The sequence below is a fragment of the Triticum urartu genome, chromosome 5A, assembly GCF_056163025.1.
Source record: "Triticum urartu cultivar PI428250 chromosome 5A, HENAU_Tu73, whole genome shotgun sequence".
NCBI lineage: Eukaryota > Viridiplantae > Streptophyta > Magnoliopsida > Poales > Poaceae > Triticum > Triticum urartu.
In genome coordinates this window covers 607,991,879-608,012,559 of record NC_141877.1, presented here as the reverse complement: position 1 = coordinate 608,012,559, position 20,681 = coordinate 607,991,879, and the positions used below count along the sequence as shown (strand labels likewise).

The 20,681-nt window shown below is 45.9% G+C and overlaps 1 protein-coding gene across 1 annotated transcript; it reads right to left on the bottom strand.

Moving 5' to 3' along the window:
* Positions 1 to 1,212: 1,212 nt before the first annotated feature.
* Positions 1,213 to 2,617, bottom strand: LOC147973306 (uncharacterized). The gene has a single exon (XM_087524953.1). The coding sequence runs from the start codon at positions 2,615 to 2,617 to the stop codon at positions 1,301 to 1,303; it is 1,317 nt and encodes a 438-aa protein (XP_087381079.1). The 3' UTR covers positions 1,213 to 1,300.
* Positions 2,618 to 20,681: the final 18,064 nt, after the last annotated feature.

The following is a 20,681-nucleotide window of genomic DNA, read 5'->3' as shown; positions in this document are numbered from 1 at the left end:
GCGAGGACCATTGGTCCCGGTTCGTGCCTAGAACCGAGACAAATGGGTCCAGACGAACCGGGACCAATGCCCACGAGGCCCCGGCCGGCCCCCTGGGCTCATGAACCGGGTCTAATCGCCCCCCCCCCCCCCCATGGGTCCAAGTTCATGAAGAACCGGGACTAATGGGCTGGCCAGGCCCGAACGATAGCCCTGTTTTCTAGTAGTGTTTGGCAATTAGATATTAGGAATCGCAAGATATGTTATATATTGTATATATGCATGAACGTGTACTATACGTAGTAGCGTCGAATAGATATACGAAAACTTTGTTCGACCAAGCACGGAGAAAAAGAGGTCACTTCTCTATATTCATGACAATGTTGTGTACCTTCATTGCTATATGTAGTAGCTAGTGTCGAGTTGAATGGAAAACATAAAATAAGAATGAAAACCCTAAATGAAAAATTATTGAATGATAAACAAAAAAAGGAAATGGGAAACACAATATGAAACCACTAACCCTCCAAAACCCTAAACCCCTCCTTTCAAAAAAAAACCCATAAACCCCAGCGCTGCCTTTTAGCCCAGTTGGTGTTAACAACTGTGACTAAATATCCTCCTGCCTGGCCTTTCCACAGTGGCCACGTGGAGCCCCTTTAGTCCCGGTTCGTAACACAACTGAGACTAAAAGTTGGGGCATTTAGTCCCGATTTCTTAGTCCCGGTTGCACAACCGAGACTAAAGGCCCTTATGAACCGAGACGAATGCCTTGTTTTCTACGACGGAGCGATCGAGGCACCGATGCGGGGGGAGAAAAAAGCAATGGAGCGTTGACCCATCCAACAATTGGAGAGGATGGGATTGGATGGCTACCAAAATCAGTCAGGTAATTTGTAGCAGTCCCTTTAACAAAATCCAGAGAAAAGAATGGGAGCGAGAATTAGAATATGTGAGATTCTAGACATGTCTAATGGTACCTGTCCTCATCCTTGATTGGCACAAGGATGTCAATGTTTTCAGCAGTGCCCATGAGGCAATTCAAAATCTAATGTAAGCATAATTCACATAGAGATTTTGACTATCAGGAGTAACTGTAATCAATGAAATAAATACGTTAACATGTTTCAAGTAATATTTCACCAAAGTACATTTATCAGCAATGGCTCCTTGCTCCCCCGCAAAAAAAAAAAAGCAAGGGCTCCTTGCTGTTAATAGAATAGGCAGGTGGTGTACTACCAGTACACAAACTGACCAAGTAAAAAAAAGGTTGTACATGGCAATTCAAATGTACTAGCAGCTTAGTGCATGCAGGCATACTTCAGACGACTGTATCCCCCAGAGTGAAGAAATCAAGAGGCAACACAACAGGGTGGTCGATCCATGGAATGGTGAGAGATCTGGACGACAGAAGACGCATCTTATTTGTGCTGCACCCCACGTGAATGCCAACAAGGTGGGCATGCCTGTCGTTGAGCCTAGGCAGCAGCATGTAAAGTACGCTACCGCCGCGCTGTTGCCTCCAGACGGGAAACCTGGGTTCAGTCCTCGGCAGCCCCTTCTTCCGGAAGGCATACATCCGCCAGATGCTTTGCATTTTGAACTCCCCAAGTTTTTGCCACTTCTTAGTCTTCTTCTTGGACATGAGCTGTGTGAGGTCCATAGTCCAAACCTTCACATTGGTGTGTCTGGCACTGTTGTCTGATGGTTCGATGGCAACGAACCAGATGGTGGAGTCCCCGACCAAGCCCATATTGCGGTGCACATGCACCGCGTCCATTATGTCGGTGGGCATGCTGCAGTCCTTGGGCAACGGGATATACTTGAAATCCACGGGCTCTCCACCATTGAGAGCATCACTGATGCTACAGTAGAAGATGCCTTGCATGAGATCGACCCAGAAAGCATAGTCCTTGGACGAGAAGACCACGTGCGCATTGAAGCGGTCGGAAACGGCAGGCCGACGGCTCTTCGCCACCCACGGATCCATGTCGTTCTGCTGACGCGGCAGTGCCGGAGGCTTCATATTGTGAGGCAGAGGCGGCAGTGACCACAGGCAGAGAACATCTGACTCGTCATCACCCACCCAGTTGGATCTGCAGGCCAAGAAGGCCAGAGAATAGCGTCCGTCATCTTGGCGGCGCACCGGGAGAGGGCACCGTGTAGCGATGGTTCGGCAATCCGGAGGCAGGTACGGGATCATGAAGAGGGTCGCGGTGGCGGAGTCGTAGACGAGGTAGTACGCCCGGAAAGGTCTGGCATCGTGGCTGGCGACGAACACCAGGCTGATGACCATGACATCCCCTTGGATGGAGAAGACGCGGCAGCACATGCGGAGATTCCTTCCCCAGAAGTGCGCCGTCCTGTCGTCGACCTCCGCGCTGAGGAGGTCGAACGCCTCGTCGGACACGCGGATACACATCCGGGGGTAGCGCAGCGGGTCGTCATCGTCGCCGCCGCGGACCAAGTAGAGCGAGATGCCCTCCAAGACGCGCACGCCAGTCGGCCCGCAGCCAACGGCACTCCTCTTGCACTCCACGACCTCTAAGCCAAGCGACCCAGGGTCTCGGAGGAGGTCGTAGTTGCTCACAATGTCGGCAATCATAAGGAACGGCCGGGAACGCGCCGCCTTCGCCATGGCGTGCGGGGCACATCCTCCAGGAGGGGGGTGGGGGGGCTGGGAACGCGCCGCCTTGGTCGCCATGGCTTGCGGGGAAGATCCTCCAGCAGGGGGGTGGCGGGGCTGGGAACGCGCCGCCTTGGTCGCCATGGCTTGCGGCGGCTAGGTTTCAATCGAGTATACAAGGGCAGATCTCGATCAGGTTTTGTCTAGTTTTATTGATTTATGGCGCCCTCTAGTTTTTCTTATTTTCGTCTCAGATAGTCCGGGCACAAAGCATCTTATACATGGGTATATATAGGAGCTAACCGACCTAGCAAGCAAACCCGAGTTTGGAACTCCTAAACCTACACGGACACGCACACGGCATATACACAGGCAAATGCCCACACGCGTTGGTACTTCGGTGAGTCAAGGGAGGGAAAGCTAAAGTGCTATTGTGAGCTCGAGCTCACAGGCACCCTTTGCTACAGTAAAAAATATTTAAAATTTCAAAATTTTTGAATTTTTGGCAACAAACATAGATGTTTTTTCTACATGCGTGCAAAATTTCATGACAAAATAACATTCATGAAGGTCTCGGTAAAAAAGAAAAATCGATGCTCCAAAATGCTTCCAAAAACAGTTTTTTTGGAGAATGATTTTATTTTTTTGCCGAGACCTCCACAAATGTCATTTCATCATGAAAATTAACATGCATGTAGAAAAAACATCAAAGTTTCTTGAAAAAAATTCAGATTTTTTTAAATTTTTTTACTATTTTTTCTGATTTTACTGTTCATCTGGGATCACTAGTCCTCGGGATCACATGCTCCATGTCCGAGGGAAAGGGAGGATCGAACATGATTTGGAAAGGAAAACGATTCTATACATCCGCATGTAAACATCTACACGCGTCGGCCGTCTCCACCATGAGTCTTGGCCGGGCCCACAAGTGCGTTTGCGCGACCCAAGCGGACCGGCTCCCGCGCGCAGGCCGCTTGCTTCTTTTTTTCCGGGAGGACACGCACTCGTCGTTCCTAAGAGAATCTTCAACAAACATGCTAGTTTTTGGTGTGCGCGGAAAAAGATGCCGCCTTTGCGCGCGCGAGCGCGTCTCTAGCAGACTCGCGAAAGTCCGGTGCTAAAAGAAATTGCGCGCACGTGAAAAAGCGGCGACGCGCCGGCGGCCAGCGCGCTCTATAAAACCAGCGCGGGGGCGCCCGCCAACCGCCGTATCCATCACCTCCTTCCCCGCCGCCCCCTTCTTCCTTGGCTCCAGTGCCTCGCCACCGCCGCCGCGCCTACTCCCCGCGCCGCGGGCCATGCCTTCGCGCCCCCGGAGCAGCTCCGGCTTCCGCGGCGTCCGCCTCCGCCCCCGGCTTGTACTATGCGGAGAGCCGCTCCGGTACTATACGGCTTGTGCTCGGGACGTTCGAGACCGCTCACGAGGCCGTCCGCGTGTATGACATGGCAGCGTGGCACTTTCGGAGGCCACGGGCGCAGATGAACTTTGACGACATGTAGACGCGTGAGCAGGCGCAAGACCTTGTGCCTGCCCCGCAACCAATCGCCGCGGAGGACCGCCGCATCCAACAGAGGCGGGACCACCGCCTCCTCCTCGCCAAGGCGGATGAGCACGCCATGTCGTCCCATCGTTATTGTCCTCAAACGAATGTCATGAGAACTGAGAAAATCCTTGTCCTTATTACGCCAACGATTGGTTATATGTTTTTCTCCATGTGGTTCTGCCTAAGTAGACATGAAGATTGAAAACAGTTAAGGTCTGAAAAGAGAGTATGTCGAAAGAACGGCAGCTGAACAGTTAATTCTAGTACAATATATACGGGCTTTCAATGTGCATGAAATCATCACCTCTATGTATAAATTCTCCAGAGATCGAAAACATCGCAGCAAGCCAATAATTATGTCCAGATCAAAACTATACATTCTGATATATATGATCTTGACAAAATCCAGCAGCATTGATAGGCTATCAATGGACGAACTCTTCATTGAGCATATAACATAATATTAGTACCCAAAGTGTACTCCAAGATGAAATAAAACTTATGCGCACAAATGAAAAATGCAGCATATGATTACAAATGTGTTGATGATAATATATGTACGGTACCTGAAAAAGTGAGGAGCCAAACACCAACTCCTTGTGATTATTAAAGGGTCACGAATTACACCCAAGGTCTCCAGTTTGAGCGCAGAGATGACAGTTATTTATGAAGGTTTATAACAATTATGAAGGAGCAACCTTTGAAGTGAAGGGGCATGTTTGATGATGAGCTGCTGTCCTTTAAAACAAATTTCAATGCTTTTAAGGTGAGGCGACTTTATTTGGAGACAATTGATACCGATTTCTATTCCCAAAACAATCAGCAAGCGCTCTAGGGCAGGGCAACTGGAGTGGACGATGCTGTGCAGTAAGGCCTCCGATAGATAAACCACCACAAGCGAAAGTTTTTTTAGCAGTGGGAGTCGAAGCATTTGTACCAGATCGTCTGGTAGATGGCACCGGGCGAAGGTGGCGGTGTGGAGAGAGGAGGAAAACCGCGAGATGGACAACGGTGGTGTGGGCACGAATTCTTGGTATGTTTGTGGTATGAAACTTTCGTGGTAATGGTAGAACTCAAACTGCTGGAGTTTTCCGAATTCAGGGGATGTCAGCCAAGCGTCCACCTTCCAGGGTATGGACAGCAGGTAGCTTGTCGGGATGCAGAGGCATTGAACGGGGCCCTGCTGGTGAGAAGAGACGATGGCTCTGAGGAGATCAAATTCAGGAAGGACAGATATCTGACGACAGTCGAGATTGAGGGGCGCGGTGCGCCATAGAGGGCGCCACCAAGTTGAGAGGACTTGTGTGCGGCAGCAATCCTTGGTGGGGAGAAGCGAGATGATCTCCTCAAGGATGACACCCGGGAGATCGCTGATGCGGTCCACCGGAGATTCTACCGGTTCCTCAGATCCGGGTGGGGGGGCGCTCGCCACTTCTCCCCGCGCTACCGGGTGCGGGATCTACAACCGGCGTCGCTGCTGGCGGGAGCCTCATCTTCTTGGCGCTGGGGCCAGCCGACTCCATTTTCCTTATGGGCGTCGCGCCGAGCTCACGGGTTTGAGCAGAGTAGCCAGAGACAAGCCTATAGTAGGGAAAAAGGAGGGCTGGGGATTTCTGTAGGAGTGGAAGAAGAGGATCAGGCGTTTTCTGTACGAGTGAGGAAGAAGGTGAGCGGGGTTTTCTGGACGAGTGAGGAAGATTGGGGAGCGGGGGGAATTGGGTGGGGAGAAGCAAGCGGGAGAGCCAGTTGTTCGTGTTTATAAGGCCCGCTAAGTGTAGGGGATCGCAACAGCTTTCGAGGGTAAAGTATTCAACCCAAATTTATTGATTCGACACAAGGGGAGCCAAAGAATATTCTTGAGTATTAGCAGTTGAGTTTTCAATTCAACCACACCTGGATAACTTAGTATCTGCAGCAAAGTATGTAGTAGCAAAAGTGGTATGATAATAAAGGTAACGGTAGCAAAAGTAAAGATAAATGTTTTTGGGGTTTTGTAGTAGTTGTAATAGTAGCAACGGAAAAGTAAATAAGCGAAGAACAATATGTGAAAAGCTCGTAGGCAATGGATCAGTGATGGATAATTATGCCGGATGCGATTCCTCATGTAATAGCTATAACATAGGGTGACACAGAACTAGCTCCAGTTCATCAATGTAATGTAGGCATGTATTCCGTAAATAGTCATATGTGCTTATGGAAAAGAACTTGCATGACATCTTTTGTCCTACCCTCCCGTTGCAGCGGGGTCCTTACGGAAACTAAGGGATATTAAGGCCTCCTTTTAATAGAGAACCGGAACAAAGCATTAGCACATGGTGAATACATGAACTCCTCAAACTACGGTCATCACCAAGAAGTATCCCGATTATTGTCACTTCGGGGTTGTCGGATCATAACACATAATAGGTGACTATAGACTTGCAAGATAGGATCAAGAACACACATATATTCATGAGAACATAATAGGTTCAGATCTGAAATCATGGCACTCGGGCCCTAGTGACAAGCATTAAACATAGCAAAGTCATAGAAACATCAATCTCAGAACATAGTGGATACTAGGGATCAAACCCTAACAAAACTAACTTGATTACATGCTAAATCTCATCCAACCCATCACCGTCCAGCAAGCCTACGATGGAATTACTCACGCACGGCAGTGAGCATCATGAAATTGGTGATGGAGGATGGTTGATGATGACGACAGCGACGAATCCCCCTCTTCGGAGCCCCGAACGGACTCTAGGTCGGCCCTCCCGAAAGAGATTAGGGCTTGGCGGCGGCTTCGTGTCGTAAAACGCGATGAAACTTTCTCTCTGATTTTTTTCTACCCGAACGTGAATATATGGAGTTGGAGTTGACGTCGATGGAGGTCCAGGGGGCCCACGAGATAAGAGGCCGAGCCCTAGGGGGGGGGCCCTGTCTCGTGGACAGCCTGTGGGCCCCCTGGCATTGATTCTTTCGCCAAAAATTCTTATTTATTCCAAAAAGTGCCTCTGTGGATTTCCAGGACATTCCGAGAACTTTTCTTTTCTACACATAAAACAACATCATGGAAGTTCTGCTGAAAACAGCGTCAGTCCGAGTTAATTTCATTCAAATCATGCAAGTTAGAGTCCAAAACAAGGGCAAAAGTGTTTGGAAAAGTAGATGCGTTGGACACGTATCAACTCCCCCAAGCTTAAACCTTTGCTTGTCCTCAAGCAATTCAGTTGATAAGATGAAAGTGATAAAGAAAAACTTTTACAAACTCTGTTTGCTCTTGTTGTTGTAAACATGAAAAGCCAGCATTCAAGTTTCAACAAATATTATGAACTAACCATACTCACAATAACACTCAGGTCTCACAATTACTCATATCAATAACATAATCAGCTAGCGAGCCATAATAATAAAACTCGGATGACAACAATTTCTCAAAATAATCATAACATGATATAACAAAATGGTATCTTGCTAGCCCTTTCTGAGATAGCAAAACATAAATGCAGAGCACCTTTAAAGATCAAAGACTGACTAAACATTGTAATTCATGGTAAAAGAGATAAAGTCAAGTCATACCCAGTATAAGCCAATAATAATGAATGCAAATGACAGTGTGCTCTCCAGCGGGTGCTTTTAATAAGAAGGGTGATGACTCAACATAAAAGTAAATAGATAGGCCCTTCGCAGAGGGAAGCAGGGATTTGTAGAGGTGCCAGAGCTCGATTTTAAAATAGAGAGTGAATAACATTTTGAGCGGCATACTTTCGTTGTCAACGCAACAACTATGAGATGGCTGTATCTTCCATACTAAATGCATTATAGGCAGTTCCCAAACAGAATGGTAAAGGTTAATACTCCCCCAACCACCAACAAGCATCAATCCATGGCTTGCTCAAAACAACGAGTGCCGCCAACATACAACAGCCCTGGGGGAGTTTTGTTTAATTATTTGGATTTGGTTTGATCTTTTTGGATCATGGGACTGGGCATCCCTGTTACCGGCCTTTTCTCGTGAATGAGGAGCAGAGTTCACTCCTCGTGAGAATAACCCACCTAGCATGGAAGATATAGGTAGCCCTAGTTGTAACATGAGCTGCTCGAGCATACAAAACAGAATTTCATTTGAAGGTTTAGAGTTTGGCACATACAAATTTACTTGGAACGGCAGGTAAATACCGCATATAGGAAAGGTATAGTGGACTCATATGGAACAACTTTGGGGTTTAAGGAGTTTGGATGCACAAGCAGTATTCCCACTTAGTACAGGTGAAGGCTAGCAAAAGACTGGGAAGTGACCAACTGAGAGAGCGACAACAGTCGTAAGCATGCATTAAAATTAATTCACACCGAGTACAAGCATGAGTAAGATATAATCTACCATGAACATAAATATCATGAAGGCTATGTTGATTTGATTCAACTACATGTGTGAACATGTGCCAAGTCAAGTCACTTAATACATTCAAAGGAGGATACCATCCCATCATACCACATCATAATCATTCTAATAGCATGTTGGCACGCAAGGTAAACCATTATAACTCATAGCTAATCAAGCATGGCACAAGCAACTATAATCTCTAAATGTCATTGCAAATATATTTACTTCATAATAAGCTGACTCAGAAACGATGAATCATAATCTTGAGACATGTTTGTCTTGCCCTCCATTCCCACGATGTCCCTTTTTCCTGAAAGAACTATGTGGCACTTTGGCTCATCGTATGATGTATTCGCTTCCTTATCTTTTCTTTTTCTCGGTTTGGTAGACATGTCCTTCACATAGATAACCTGTGCGACATCATTGTCTAGGACGAACGGTTCGTCTGCATACGCAAGATTGTTGAGATCCACTGTTGTCATTCCGTACTGTGGGTCTACCTGTACACCATCTCCTAACAGATTGACCCATTTTCACTTAAACAAAAGGACCTTAAAATCATGTCCGTAGTCAAGTTCCCATATGTCCACTATGTAACCATAATATGTGTCCTTTCCCCTCTTGGTTGCTGCATCAAAGCGGACATCGCTGTTTTGGTTGGTGCTCTTTTGATCTTGGGCGATCGTGTAAAATGTATTCCCATTTATCTCGTATCCTTTGTAAGTCAATACAGTCAAAGATGGTCCCCTGGACAACAAGTACAGCTCATCACAAACAGTGTTGTCACCTCTGAGACGTGTTTCCAACCAACTGCTGAAAGTCCTGATGTGTTCACATGTAATCCAGTCGTCGCACTGCTCCGGGTGTTTGGAGCGCAGACTGTTCTTGTGTTCATCGACATACGGGGTCACCAAGGTAGAGTTCTGTAGAACTGTGTAGTGTGCTTGAGACCAAGAATATCCATCCCTGCATATTATTGAGGCCCCTCCCAGCGTGCCTTTTCCAGTCAGTCTCCCCTCATACCGCGATTTAGGGAGACCTATCTTCTTTAGGCCAGGAATGAAGTCAACACAAAACCCAATGACATCCTCTGTTTGATGGCCCATGGAGATGCTTCCTTCTGGCCTAGCGCGGTTACGGACATATTTCTTTAGCCCATGAACCTCTCAAAGGGGAACATATTGTGTAGAAATACGGGCCCTAGAATGACAATCTCGTCGACTAGATGAACTAGGACGTGCGTCATGATATTGAAGAAGGATGGTGGGAACACCAGCTCGAAACTGACTAGACATTGCGCCACATCACTCCTTAGCCTTGGTACAATTTCTGGATCGATCACCTTCTGAGATATTGCATTGAGGAATGCACATAGCTTCACAATGGCTAATCGGACGTTTTTCGGTAGAAGCCCCCTCAATGCAATCGGAAGCAATTGCGTCATAATCACGTGGCGGTCATGAGACTTTAGGTTCTAGAAATTTTTCTCTGGCATATTTATTATTCCCTTTATATTCGACGAGAAACCAGTCGTGACCTTCATACTGAGCAGGCATTCAAAGAAGATTTCTTTCTCTTCTTTCGTAAGAGCGTAGCTGGCAGGACCTTTATACTGCTTCAGAGGCATGCCGTCTTTTTCGTGTAAATGTTGCAGGTCCTCCAGTGCCTCAGGTGTATCTTTTGTCTTCCCATACACGCCCAAGAAGCCTAGCAGGTTCACGCAAAGGTTCTTCGTCACGTGCATCACGTCGATTGAAGAGCGGACCTATAGGTCTTTCCAGTAGGGTAGGTCCCAAAATATAGATTTCTTCTTCCACATGGGTGCGTGTCCCTCAGCATCATTCGAAACAGCTAGTCCGCCGGGACCCTTTCCAAAGATTACGTGTAAATCATTGACCATGGCAAGTACGTGATCACCGGTACGCATGGCGGGCTTCTACTGGTGATCTGCCTCGCCTTTGAAATGCTTGCCTTTCTTTCGACATTGATGGTTGGTCGGAAGAAATCGACGATGGCCCAGGTGCACATTCTTCCTGTATTTGTCTAGGTATATACTTTCAATTTCTTCTAAACAGTGCGTGCATGCGTGGTATCCCTTGTTTGTCTGTCCTGAAAGGTTACTGAGAGTGGGACAATCATTGATGGTTACAAACAGCAACGCATGCAGGTTAAATTCCTCCTGTTTGTGCTCATCCCATGTACGTACACCATTTCCATTCCACAGCTGTAAAAGTTCTTCAACTAATGGCCTTAGGAACACATCAATGTCGTTGCCGGGTTGCTTAGGGCCTTGGATGAGAATTGGCGTCATAATGAACTTCCGCTTCATGCACATCCAAGGAGGAAGGTTATACATACATAGAGTCATGGGCCAGGTGCTGTGATTGGTGCTCTGCTCCCCAAAAGGATTAATGCCATCTGCGCTTAAACCAAACCATACGTTCCTTGGGTCACTTGCAAACTCATGCCAGTACTTTCTCTCGATTTTCTCCATTGCGACCCGTCAGCGGGTGCTCTCAACTTCCCATCTTTCTTACGGTCCTCACTGTGCCATCGCATCAACTTGGCATGTTGTTCGTTTCTGAATAGACGTTTCAACCGTGGTATTATAGGAGCATACCACATCACCTTCGCAGGAACCCTCTTCCTAGGGGGCTCGCTGTCAACATCACCAGGGTCATCTCGTCTGATCTTATACCGCAATGCACCGCATACCGGGCATGCGTTCAGATCCTTGTACACACCGCGGTAGAGGATGCAGTCATTAGGGCATGCATGTATCTTCTGCACCTCCAATCCTAGAGGGCATACGACCTTCTTTGCTGCATATGTACTATCGGGCAATTCGTTATCCTTTGGAAGCTTCTTCTTCAATATTTTCAGTAGCTTCTCAAATCCTTTGTAAAGCACAACATTCTCTGCCTTCCACTGTAGCAATTCCAGTACGATACCGAGCTTTGTGTTTCCATCTTCGCAATTGGGGTACAGCCCTTTTTGTGATCCTCTAACATGCGATCGAACTTCAGCTTCTCCTTTTGACTTTCGCATTGTGTCCTTGCATCGACAATGACCCGGTGGAGATCATCATCATCGGGCACATCGTCTGGTTCCTCATGATCTTCAGCAGCTTCCCCCGTTGCAGCATCATTGGGCACATCGTCTGGTTCCTCTTGATCTTCAGCAGCTTCCCCCGTTGCAGCATCACCGTATTCAGGGGGCACATAGTTGTCATCGTCCTCTTCTTCTTCACCGTCTTCCATCATAACCCCTATTTCTCCGTGCCTCGTCCAAACATTATAGTGTGGCATGAAACCATTGTAAAGCAGCAGGGTGTGAAGGATTTTCCGGTCAGAGTAAGACTTCGTATTCCCACATTTAGGGCATGGACAACACATAAAATCATTCTGCTTGTTTGCCTCAGCCACTTCGAGAAAATCATGCACGCCCTTAATGTACTCGGAGGTGTGTCTACCACCGTACATCCATTCCCGGTTCATCTGCATGCATTATATATAATTAAGTGTGTCAAAAACCATTACAGAACATCATGAATAGATAATTAAGTGACCAAATTAATAGAAGTTCATCATCACATTAAAACCAAAGTACATACATAGTTCTCATCTAACAACATATAGCTCTCCAGAGCATCTAATTAATTAAACCATACATTGAAACTATGTAAAACATTTCAATGCGAAAACAAATGCGATCATAATCGCAACCAAGGTAAAAATTGATCCAACGGCATAATGATACCAAGCCTCGGTATGAATGGCATATTTTCTAATCTTTCTCATCTTCAACCGCATTGCATCCATCTTGATCTTGTGATCATCAACGACATCCGCAACATGCAACTCCAATATCATCTTCTCCTCCTCAATTTTTTTATTTTTTCCTTCAAGTAATTGTTTTCTTCTTCAACTAAATTTAACCTCTCGACAATAGGGTCGGTTGGAATTTCCGGTTCAATTACCTCCTAGATAAATAAAATCTATGTCACGTTGGTTGGCATAATTGTCATAAACAATAAATGAACCAAATAGTTATAAAAAGATAATATATACCACATCCGAATCATAGCCAGGACGAGGGCCGACGGGGGCGGATACCAAAACCATCGCACTATATAATAACAAGCAATAATAAAAGTAAGAAAATTAGACAAGTATCTATCTAGCTAAAGTAAGAATTTTTTCTTTCAGAAAGAAGATAAGAACAAGAGGCTCACCACGGTGGTGCCGGCGACGAGATCGGTGCGGGCGATCCACGGCGGTGAAGACGGGAGTGGGACGTGATGGGCCGCTAAACCTAGACAAATCTCGAGGAAAATGGAGCTTTGAGGTCGAGCTTTGAGAGGAGAAAGCTTAACTAGTGTGGCTCGGGCATTTCATCGAACACCTCATGTGCATAGGAGGTGAGCTAGAGCACCACAAAGCTCTCCCCTCACCGGCCAGAAAAAACAGAGCAGTGTGGAGTGCTCTGCTCGCCGGCGAGTGGGTATATATAGGCACCTCATTGGTCCAGGTTCGTGGCATGAACCGGTACCATAGGGAAGCATGTGGTCCCGGTTCAAGCCACCAACCGGGACCAATGGTGGTGGGCCAGGAGCGAGGCCCATTGGTCCCGGTTCGTCCCACCAACCGGCACCAAAGGGGCATGACGAACCGGGACCAATGCCCCCACGAGGCCCGGCAGGCCCGTGGCCTCACGAACCGGGACAGATGGCCCCATGGGTCCCGGTTCTGGACTGAACCGGGACTAATGGGCCACCTCAGCCTGGACCAAAGCCCTGTTTTCTACTAGTGCTCATGCAACAGTTATAACATAGGGTGACACAGAACTAGCTCCAGTTCATCAATGTAATGTAGGCATGTATTCCAAATATAGTCATACATGCTTATGGAAAAGAACTTGCATGACATCTTTTGTCCTACCCTCCCGTGGCAGCGGGGTCCTATTGGAAACTAGGGGATATTAAAGCCTCCTTTTAATAGAGTATCGGACCAAAGCATTAACACTTAGTGAATAGATGAACTCCTCAAACTACGGTCATCACCAGGAGTGGTCCCGATTATTGTCACTTCAGGGTTACCGGATCATAACACATAGTAGGTGACTATTGACTTGCAAAATAGGATCAAGAACTCATATATATTCATGAAAACATAATAGGTCCAGATCTGAAATCGTGGCACTCGGGCCCTAGTGACAAGCATTAAGCATAGCAAAGTCATAGCAACATCAATCTTAGAACATAATGGAGACTAGGGATCAAACCCTAACAAAACTAACTCGATTACATGATAAATCTCATCCAACCCATCACCGTCCAGCAAGCCTATGATGGAATTACTCACGCACGGCGGTGAGCATCATGAAATTGGTGATGGAGGAAGGTTGATGATGACGATTGCGACGGATTCCCCTCTCTGGATCCCCGAACGGACTCCAGATCAGCCCTCCCGGGAGAGATTAGGGCTTGGCGGCGACTCCATATCGTAAAACGTGATGAATCCTTCTCTCTAATTTTTTTTCTCCCCGAACGTGAATATATAGAGTTGGAGTTGAGGTCGGTGGAGCCTCAGGGGGCCCACGAGACAGGGGGCGCGCCACCCACCCTCGTGGACAGGGTGTGGGCCCCCTGGTGTTGATTCTTTTGCCAGAATTTTTTATTTATTCCAAAAATATTCTCCGTGAAGTTTCAGGTCATTCCGAGAATTTTTATTTCTACACAAAAATAACACCATGGCAATTCTGCTGAAAACTGCGTCAGTCCGGATTAGTTCCATTCAAATCACACAAGTTAGAGTCCAAAACAAGGTCAAAAGTGTTTGGAAAAGTAGATACGATGGAGACGTATCACTTCCCTCAAGAAGGCTCGTGGTTTCGAGAGGGAACGTGTCACCTCCGTGTGCGAAACGACATATGTACACTGCCTTCTCCCGCCTTAATTTCTTTACACAGGCAGATTAGACCAAATAGAAGTATCATGCTAAATTTTGGAATTATTACGGGTTCGTTTGGCCTTTTTTATACATTAATTGAGTTTCTGCGCATTTAATGTGCATATTTCAAATTTAAACTACAAGCACATGCTCCAGTGCATCAAAGTTGGTTGAAAAATCACATGTGTGTCTTTGGGTGAATTTATAGGTCCCATGCAAGAAATGGGAATGAAATTCAAACATCTGGGGATCGTGGCTCGGCCGAAAGGATTGAGATACTTGGTTTTTTAATTCCAGTAAATCCAAAACACGCCTGAAAATCATGAAACTTGGCATAGTGTCGTGACATGGCACCAACATGTTGCGGTATATTTTTTGGCCGAATTGGGACAAATTTTGGTGTAAACTTCTTGCAACCGGAGCTTCCCTCAAGAAGGCTTGTGGTTCCGGGAGGGAACGTGTCACCTCCACTTGTGAAACGACATGCGTAGACTGCCTTCTCCCGCCTTAATTTTTTAAACAGGCAGATTAGACCAAATAGAAATATCGTGCTAAATTTTCGAATTATTATGGGTTCGTTTGGCCTTTTTATACATTAATGGAGTTTCTGGGCATTTAAGTGTTCTCCCTGAGTTTGCACCGTTGCTACAGTTTGTCATGCCGAGACACCACGTGATGATCGGGTGTGATAAGCTCTACGTTCACATACAACGGGTGCAAGCCAGTTTTGCACATGCGTAATACTCGGATTAAACTTGACGAGCCTAGCATATGCAGATATGGCCTCGGAACACTGAGACCGAAAGGTCGAGCGTGAATCATATAGTAGATCTGATCAACATAGTGATGTTCACCATTGAAAACTACTCCATCTCACGTGATGATCGGACATGGTTTAGTTGACATGGATCACATGATCACTTAGATGATTAGAGGGATCTCTATCTAAGTGGGAGTTCTTAATTAATATGATTAATTAACTTAAATTTATCATGAACTTAGTCCTGATAGTATTTGCATATCTATGTTGTAGATCAATTGCTCGCGTATAGCTTCCCCGTTTTATTTATGATATGTTCCTAGAGAAAACTATGTTGAAAGATGTTAGTAGCAATGATGCAGACTAGCTCCGTGATCTGAGGATTATCCTCATTGCTGCATAGAAGAATTATGTCCTTGATGCACCGCTAGGTGACGGACCTTTTGTAGGAGCAGATGCAGACATTATGAATGTTTGACAAGCTCGGTATGATGACTACTTGATAGTTTAGTGCGCCATTCTTTACGGCTTAGAATCGGGACTTCAAAAACGTTTTGAACGCCACGGAGCATATGAGATGTTCCAAGAGCTGAAATTGGTATTTCAAACTCATGCCCATGTTAAGAGGTATGAAACCTCTGACAAGTACTTTGCCTACAAGATGCAGGAGAATAGCTCAGCTAGTGAGCATGTGCTCAGAATGTCTGAGTACTACAATCACTTGAATCAAGTGGGAGTTAATCTTCCAGATAAGATAGTGATTGACAGAGTTCTCTAGTCACTATCACCAAGTTACTAGAACTTCGTGATGAACTATAATATGCAAGGGATAACCGAAATGATTCCCAAGCTCTTCGCGATGCCAAAATCGATGAAGGTAGAAATCAAGAAAAGCATCAAATTTGATGGTTGACAAGACCACTAGTTTCAAGTAAAAGGGCAAGAGAAAGAAAAGGGAACTTGAAGAAGAATGACAAGCAAGTTTCCACTCCCATGAAGAAGCACAAAGCTAGACCCAAGCCTGAAACTGAGTGCTTCTACTGTAAAGGAAATGGTCATTGGAAGTGGAACTGCCCCAAATACTTGGCAGATAAGAAGGATGGCAAAGTGAACAAAAATATATATGATATACATGTTATTGATGTGTACTTTACTAGTGTTCATAGTAGCCCCTGGGTATTTGATACTGGTTCAGTTGCTATGATTAGTAACTCGAAACAAGAGTTACAAAATGAACAAAGACTAGTTGAGGGCAAGGTGACGATGTGTGTTGGAAGTGATTCCAAGGTTGATAAGATCACCATCGCACACTGCCTTTACCTTCAAGATTACTGTTGATCCTCAACTAAATGTTATTTGGTGTTTGCGTTGAGCAAAATATGATTGGATCATGTTTTTTTGCAATGCGGTTATTCATTTAAGTTAAAGAATAATTGTTATTCTGTTTACATGAATAATACCCGACAGAGAGAAGGACGGGCGACATTGAATAATACCTGACAGAGAGAAGGGGTCCACCAGCGACATTGAACTGGCCAGACCGTTCAAGGACTTGGTTCTTCGGGGTTGGGGGAACTTTGGACCTAGAAACAGGGGAGTGTCGTTGGACGGACGAGCAACTTGCAATACCCATCAAGAAGCTTCGGGAATATATCAGCGCAACGCGGGAAGGGACGTTCATTCCCGACAGAGAAAAGGACAAGCTGACTGATGCCCTCGGGAATCTTGAGCACCCTGGACGAACACGAGGCACACCAGGCTCCGTTCTGTGGGTGGTTGGGTTTCCCGGCAGCGGTGGTTATAGAAGCCGAGAGAGAAAGAGGAAAGCGGAAGTGAGCGAAATGCAGAGCCTCAATGCAAGAATACCAGATAGAGGAACTTGCAGCTACCGGCCAACCATCTCAGCGGCACGAAGATCTTTGCTTTGACGGTGCCCCAGAAGCTACCCCACCATCTCGGCAGAGAAGCTGTGTGGCTTCCATGGAGCTCATTCAACCTGATTTCATGGCTCCTCGCTATCCCGTGGATACTATCACGGAGGCTCAACATTGCGAGCTAATGACGAAATGGCGGAACCTGACTATGAAGGCGGTTGTCGGCTCTGTTGCACCTCCTCAAGCTGACAGAACTTTTCACTGTCGTTCGATTCCACATGGCTATGGTGTTTTGACGATGGATGAAATAAAGGAGGGATTTGAGGAGCTGGAGCTTGACTACCCTACATGTGAAGGGGAGAATCATATGGTGAATGCTTTGACGAGTACCTGTCTATGGAGGAAGGAGTACATCAAGCTTCCAAACTGGACGCATCCTCCTCCTCCTCCTCTGGCCAGTCAGGGCACTCCGCCTCCTTCTCTGGCGAGTGATCAGAGCACTCCGCCTCCTCCCGTGCGTGACGGCACTCCGCCTCCTTCGACGCGTCAGAACACTCTGCCTCCTCCGGTGCGTGAGGGCGCTCTGGTTCCTCCTCCGCCTCCTCCGGCACGTCAGAGCACTTCACCTCCTCTGGCGTGTCAGTGGACTCCACCGCATCAGCAACGGCGGAAGAGAGACACTGCCGCTCCGGCAGCTAGCAGTACAAGCAGAGGCAGGAAGCAATTCAAATACGGTCCAAGCCTGAAGGCTCCTACAAAGTTACCATATGAGACGACTGACAAGGAAACCGATGACATCGTGGCAGCCAAAGTGCAGGCCCATTTTGAACGGAAACCTCCACCTCTGAAGGAAATGGTAGATCCAGTGAAAGTGAAGCGCTTTCTGGATGCCCTGAAGCGACCACCACCGCCTCCTCCAGATTCCAACTACGTCTGTTGTCTTGAAAAGACATATGAAGATGCGCGACAGTCAGGAAGTATCAGTGTTCAAAGATTAGCACAACGAAAAAGTGGGAAAACAATTCCCCAGCTCGGCGAACAGGCGAAGCAATCATGCCCCCCGCTCAAGGTGTCTAGCGATATAGTCGCTAATCATCCGGGGCTAGTGCCTGGTACCAATCCTGCTGATTACCTGAGCGATGATGTAGAGTTTGAAATGTTAATGGTGGACATCTTCAGATACGAGTACGGGAAGCCTCTCGTCAAACCTGATCATCCTCCTCTAACAACGATGATGCGAAGATTGCATGAATGGTACATGGATACCTGCAGGAAGTCTGGGGAGGATAGTTTGATGGTGGGACTTAAAGAGGAGCATGACCTCGTTGGAACCGAGGTGATGCCTGTTGAATTTGTGGAGTTATTCTAGTTATTCAATCAATACACCCTCGACAAACAACTCATGACTTGCTACTGTCTGTAAGTATTACTTCTATAATTAAGTCTCTATAGCTCAGCTCTTTCACTGCATGTATATATAATGAACCTCACTGTATTATGCAGATTGAAGATCGTCGAATGCAGAAAAGCACAAATGTATGAAATTGGGTTCATTAACACAAATACCATAAATGAATGATCGATTAAAAACAGAGTCGAAGATACTGAGGACAACTTGCTACAATCGTTGCTTTGAAATCAAAACAAAGGGAAAATACTCTTTCTTTACAACTTCAATTGAGTGTTACTGTCTTGTGCATATTCGCTTTCCCTTACTCGAGGTTATAATAATGTAATTGATGAGTTATGCATGCGTGTGAAGCTTCCACTTTATTCTGCTAGAGATTAAGCTTGGCCGGGGAGTAGTAACTGTCTTAGACTCGAGACAAAAAGATCCCCAGGACTATGCGGACTTCACTGCAATGCTCCAGAAGTAAGTTCAATCGATCATTATCGCACCATATTGGCAACTTTGTTCATTTCCTGATATCAAGTAATTGTTTTCTTTGTCTGGCAGGATTTGGAAAGAGTTCACCGAAATTGTTCCAGGACTACCGAGGGAGCTGCAATTTACACACCCGAAAGTAAGTAGTACTAGCTAGCTAGTTCTGCGCATCTCTAGTTTCATCAATACAATTTATCATGCTTGATTATCAGTTTGATTGAACTCTATTTCTCGTAAAGTGCTTGTGGTGGGAAGGCGGGAATAATTTATATGGATACTACGTTTGCGAGTTCATCCGCCACTCGACCTCTGAGCGGGGCTACTCTGACGAACAATATGAAGTACGTAAACAACATTCATAATTTTGTTTTATTACCATCAATTGTGTTGAGTTTCATTCATATATATGTATTGACCCACTTCTTTAAATTAATTGTGGCAGATACGGGATGAACTCCTACCACATGATCGCATACGAGGAATTCAAGAGGAATTGGCGGGATTCTTTCTTGACCATGTCATACATAAAGGCAGAGAATGCCATGTGGAAATTGAAATTGATTCTAGATGTTAGGGATTGTAAGACATGTTATATTATATATATGTAGTAGCATCGGAGAGATATACGAAAACTTGTTGTTCGACCAATCTCACGGAGAAAGAGAGGTCACTTCTCTCTGTATATGTTCATGACGATCTTCTGTAATTAATGGTTCCTTCATTTTCTTACTAGCTAGCATGTCAAGTTCTCTCTATATGTATAGTAGCTAACATCAACCAAGCATGGAGAAAGAGAGGTCACTTCTCTCTATTAGCTAGCTAACACAATACGAAACCCCTAAATTAACCCTCCAAAACCCCCTAAACCCCTCCCCCCTTTCAAAAAAAACAAAAACTACAGCTCCTGCTAGCTACTGACGTGTGGCTGCCTTCTGATCCTGATTCGTGTTACCAACCGGGACTAAAGGTCCTCCCGCCTGGGGCCCTGCAGCGACCACTGATGTCTACTACACAACCTTCTTCTTGTAGACGTTGTTGGGCCTCCAAGTGCAGAGGTTTGTAGGACAGTAACAAATTTCCCTCAAGTGGATGACCTAAGGTTTATCAATCCGTAGGAGGCGTAGGATGAAGATGGTCTCTCTCAAACAACCCTGCAACCAAATAACAAAGAGTCTCTTGTGTCCCCAACACACCCAATACAATGGTAAATTGTATAGGTGCACTAGTTCGGCGACGAGATGGTGATACAAGTGGTATATGGATAGTAGATAATGGTTTTTGTAATCTGAGAATATAAAAACAGCAAGGTAACTAATGATAAAAGTGAGCACAAACGGTATTGCAATGCGTTGAAACAAGGCCTAGGGTTCATACTTTCACTAGTGCAAGTCCTCTCAACAATAATAACATAGTTTGATCATATAAGAATCCCTCAACATGCAACAAAGAGTCACTCCAAAGTCACTAATAGAGGAGAACAAACGAAGAGATTATGGTAAGGTACGAAACAACCTCAAAGTTATTCTTTCCAATCAATCCATTGGGCTATTCCTATAAGTGTCACAAACAGTCCTAGAGTTCGTACTAGAATAACACCTTAAGACACAAATCAACCAAAACCCTAATATCACCTAGATACTCCAATGTCACCTCAAGTATCCGTGGGTATGATTATACGATATGGATCACACAATCT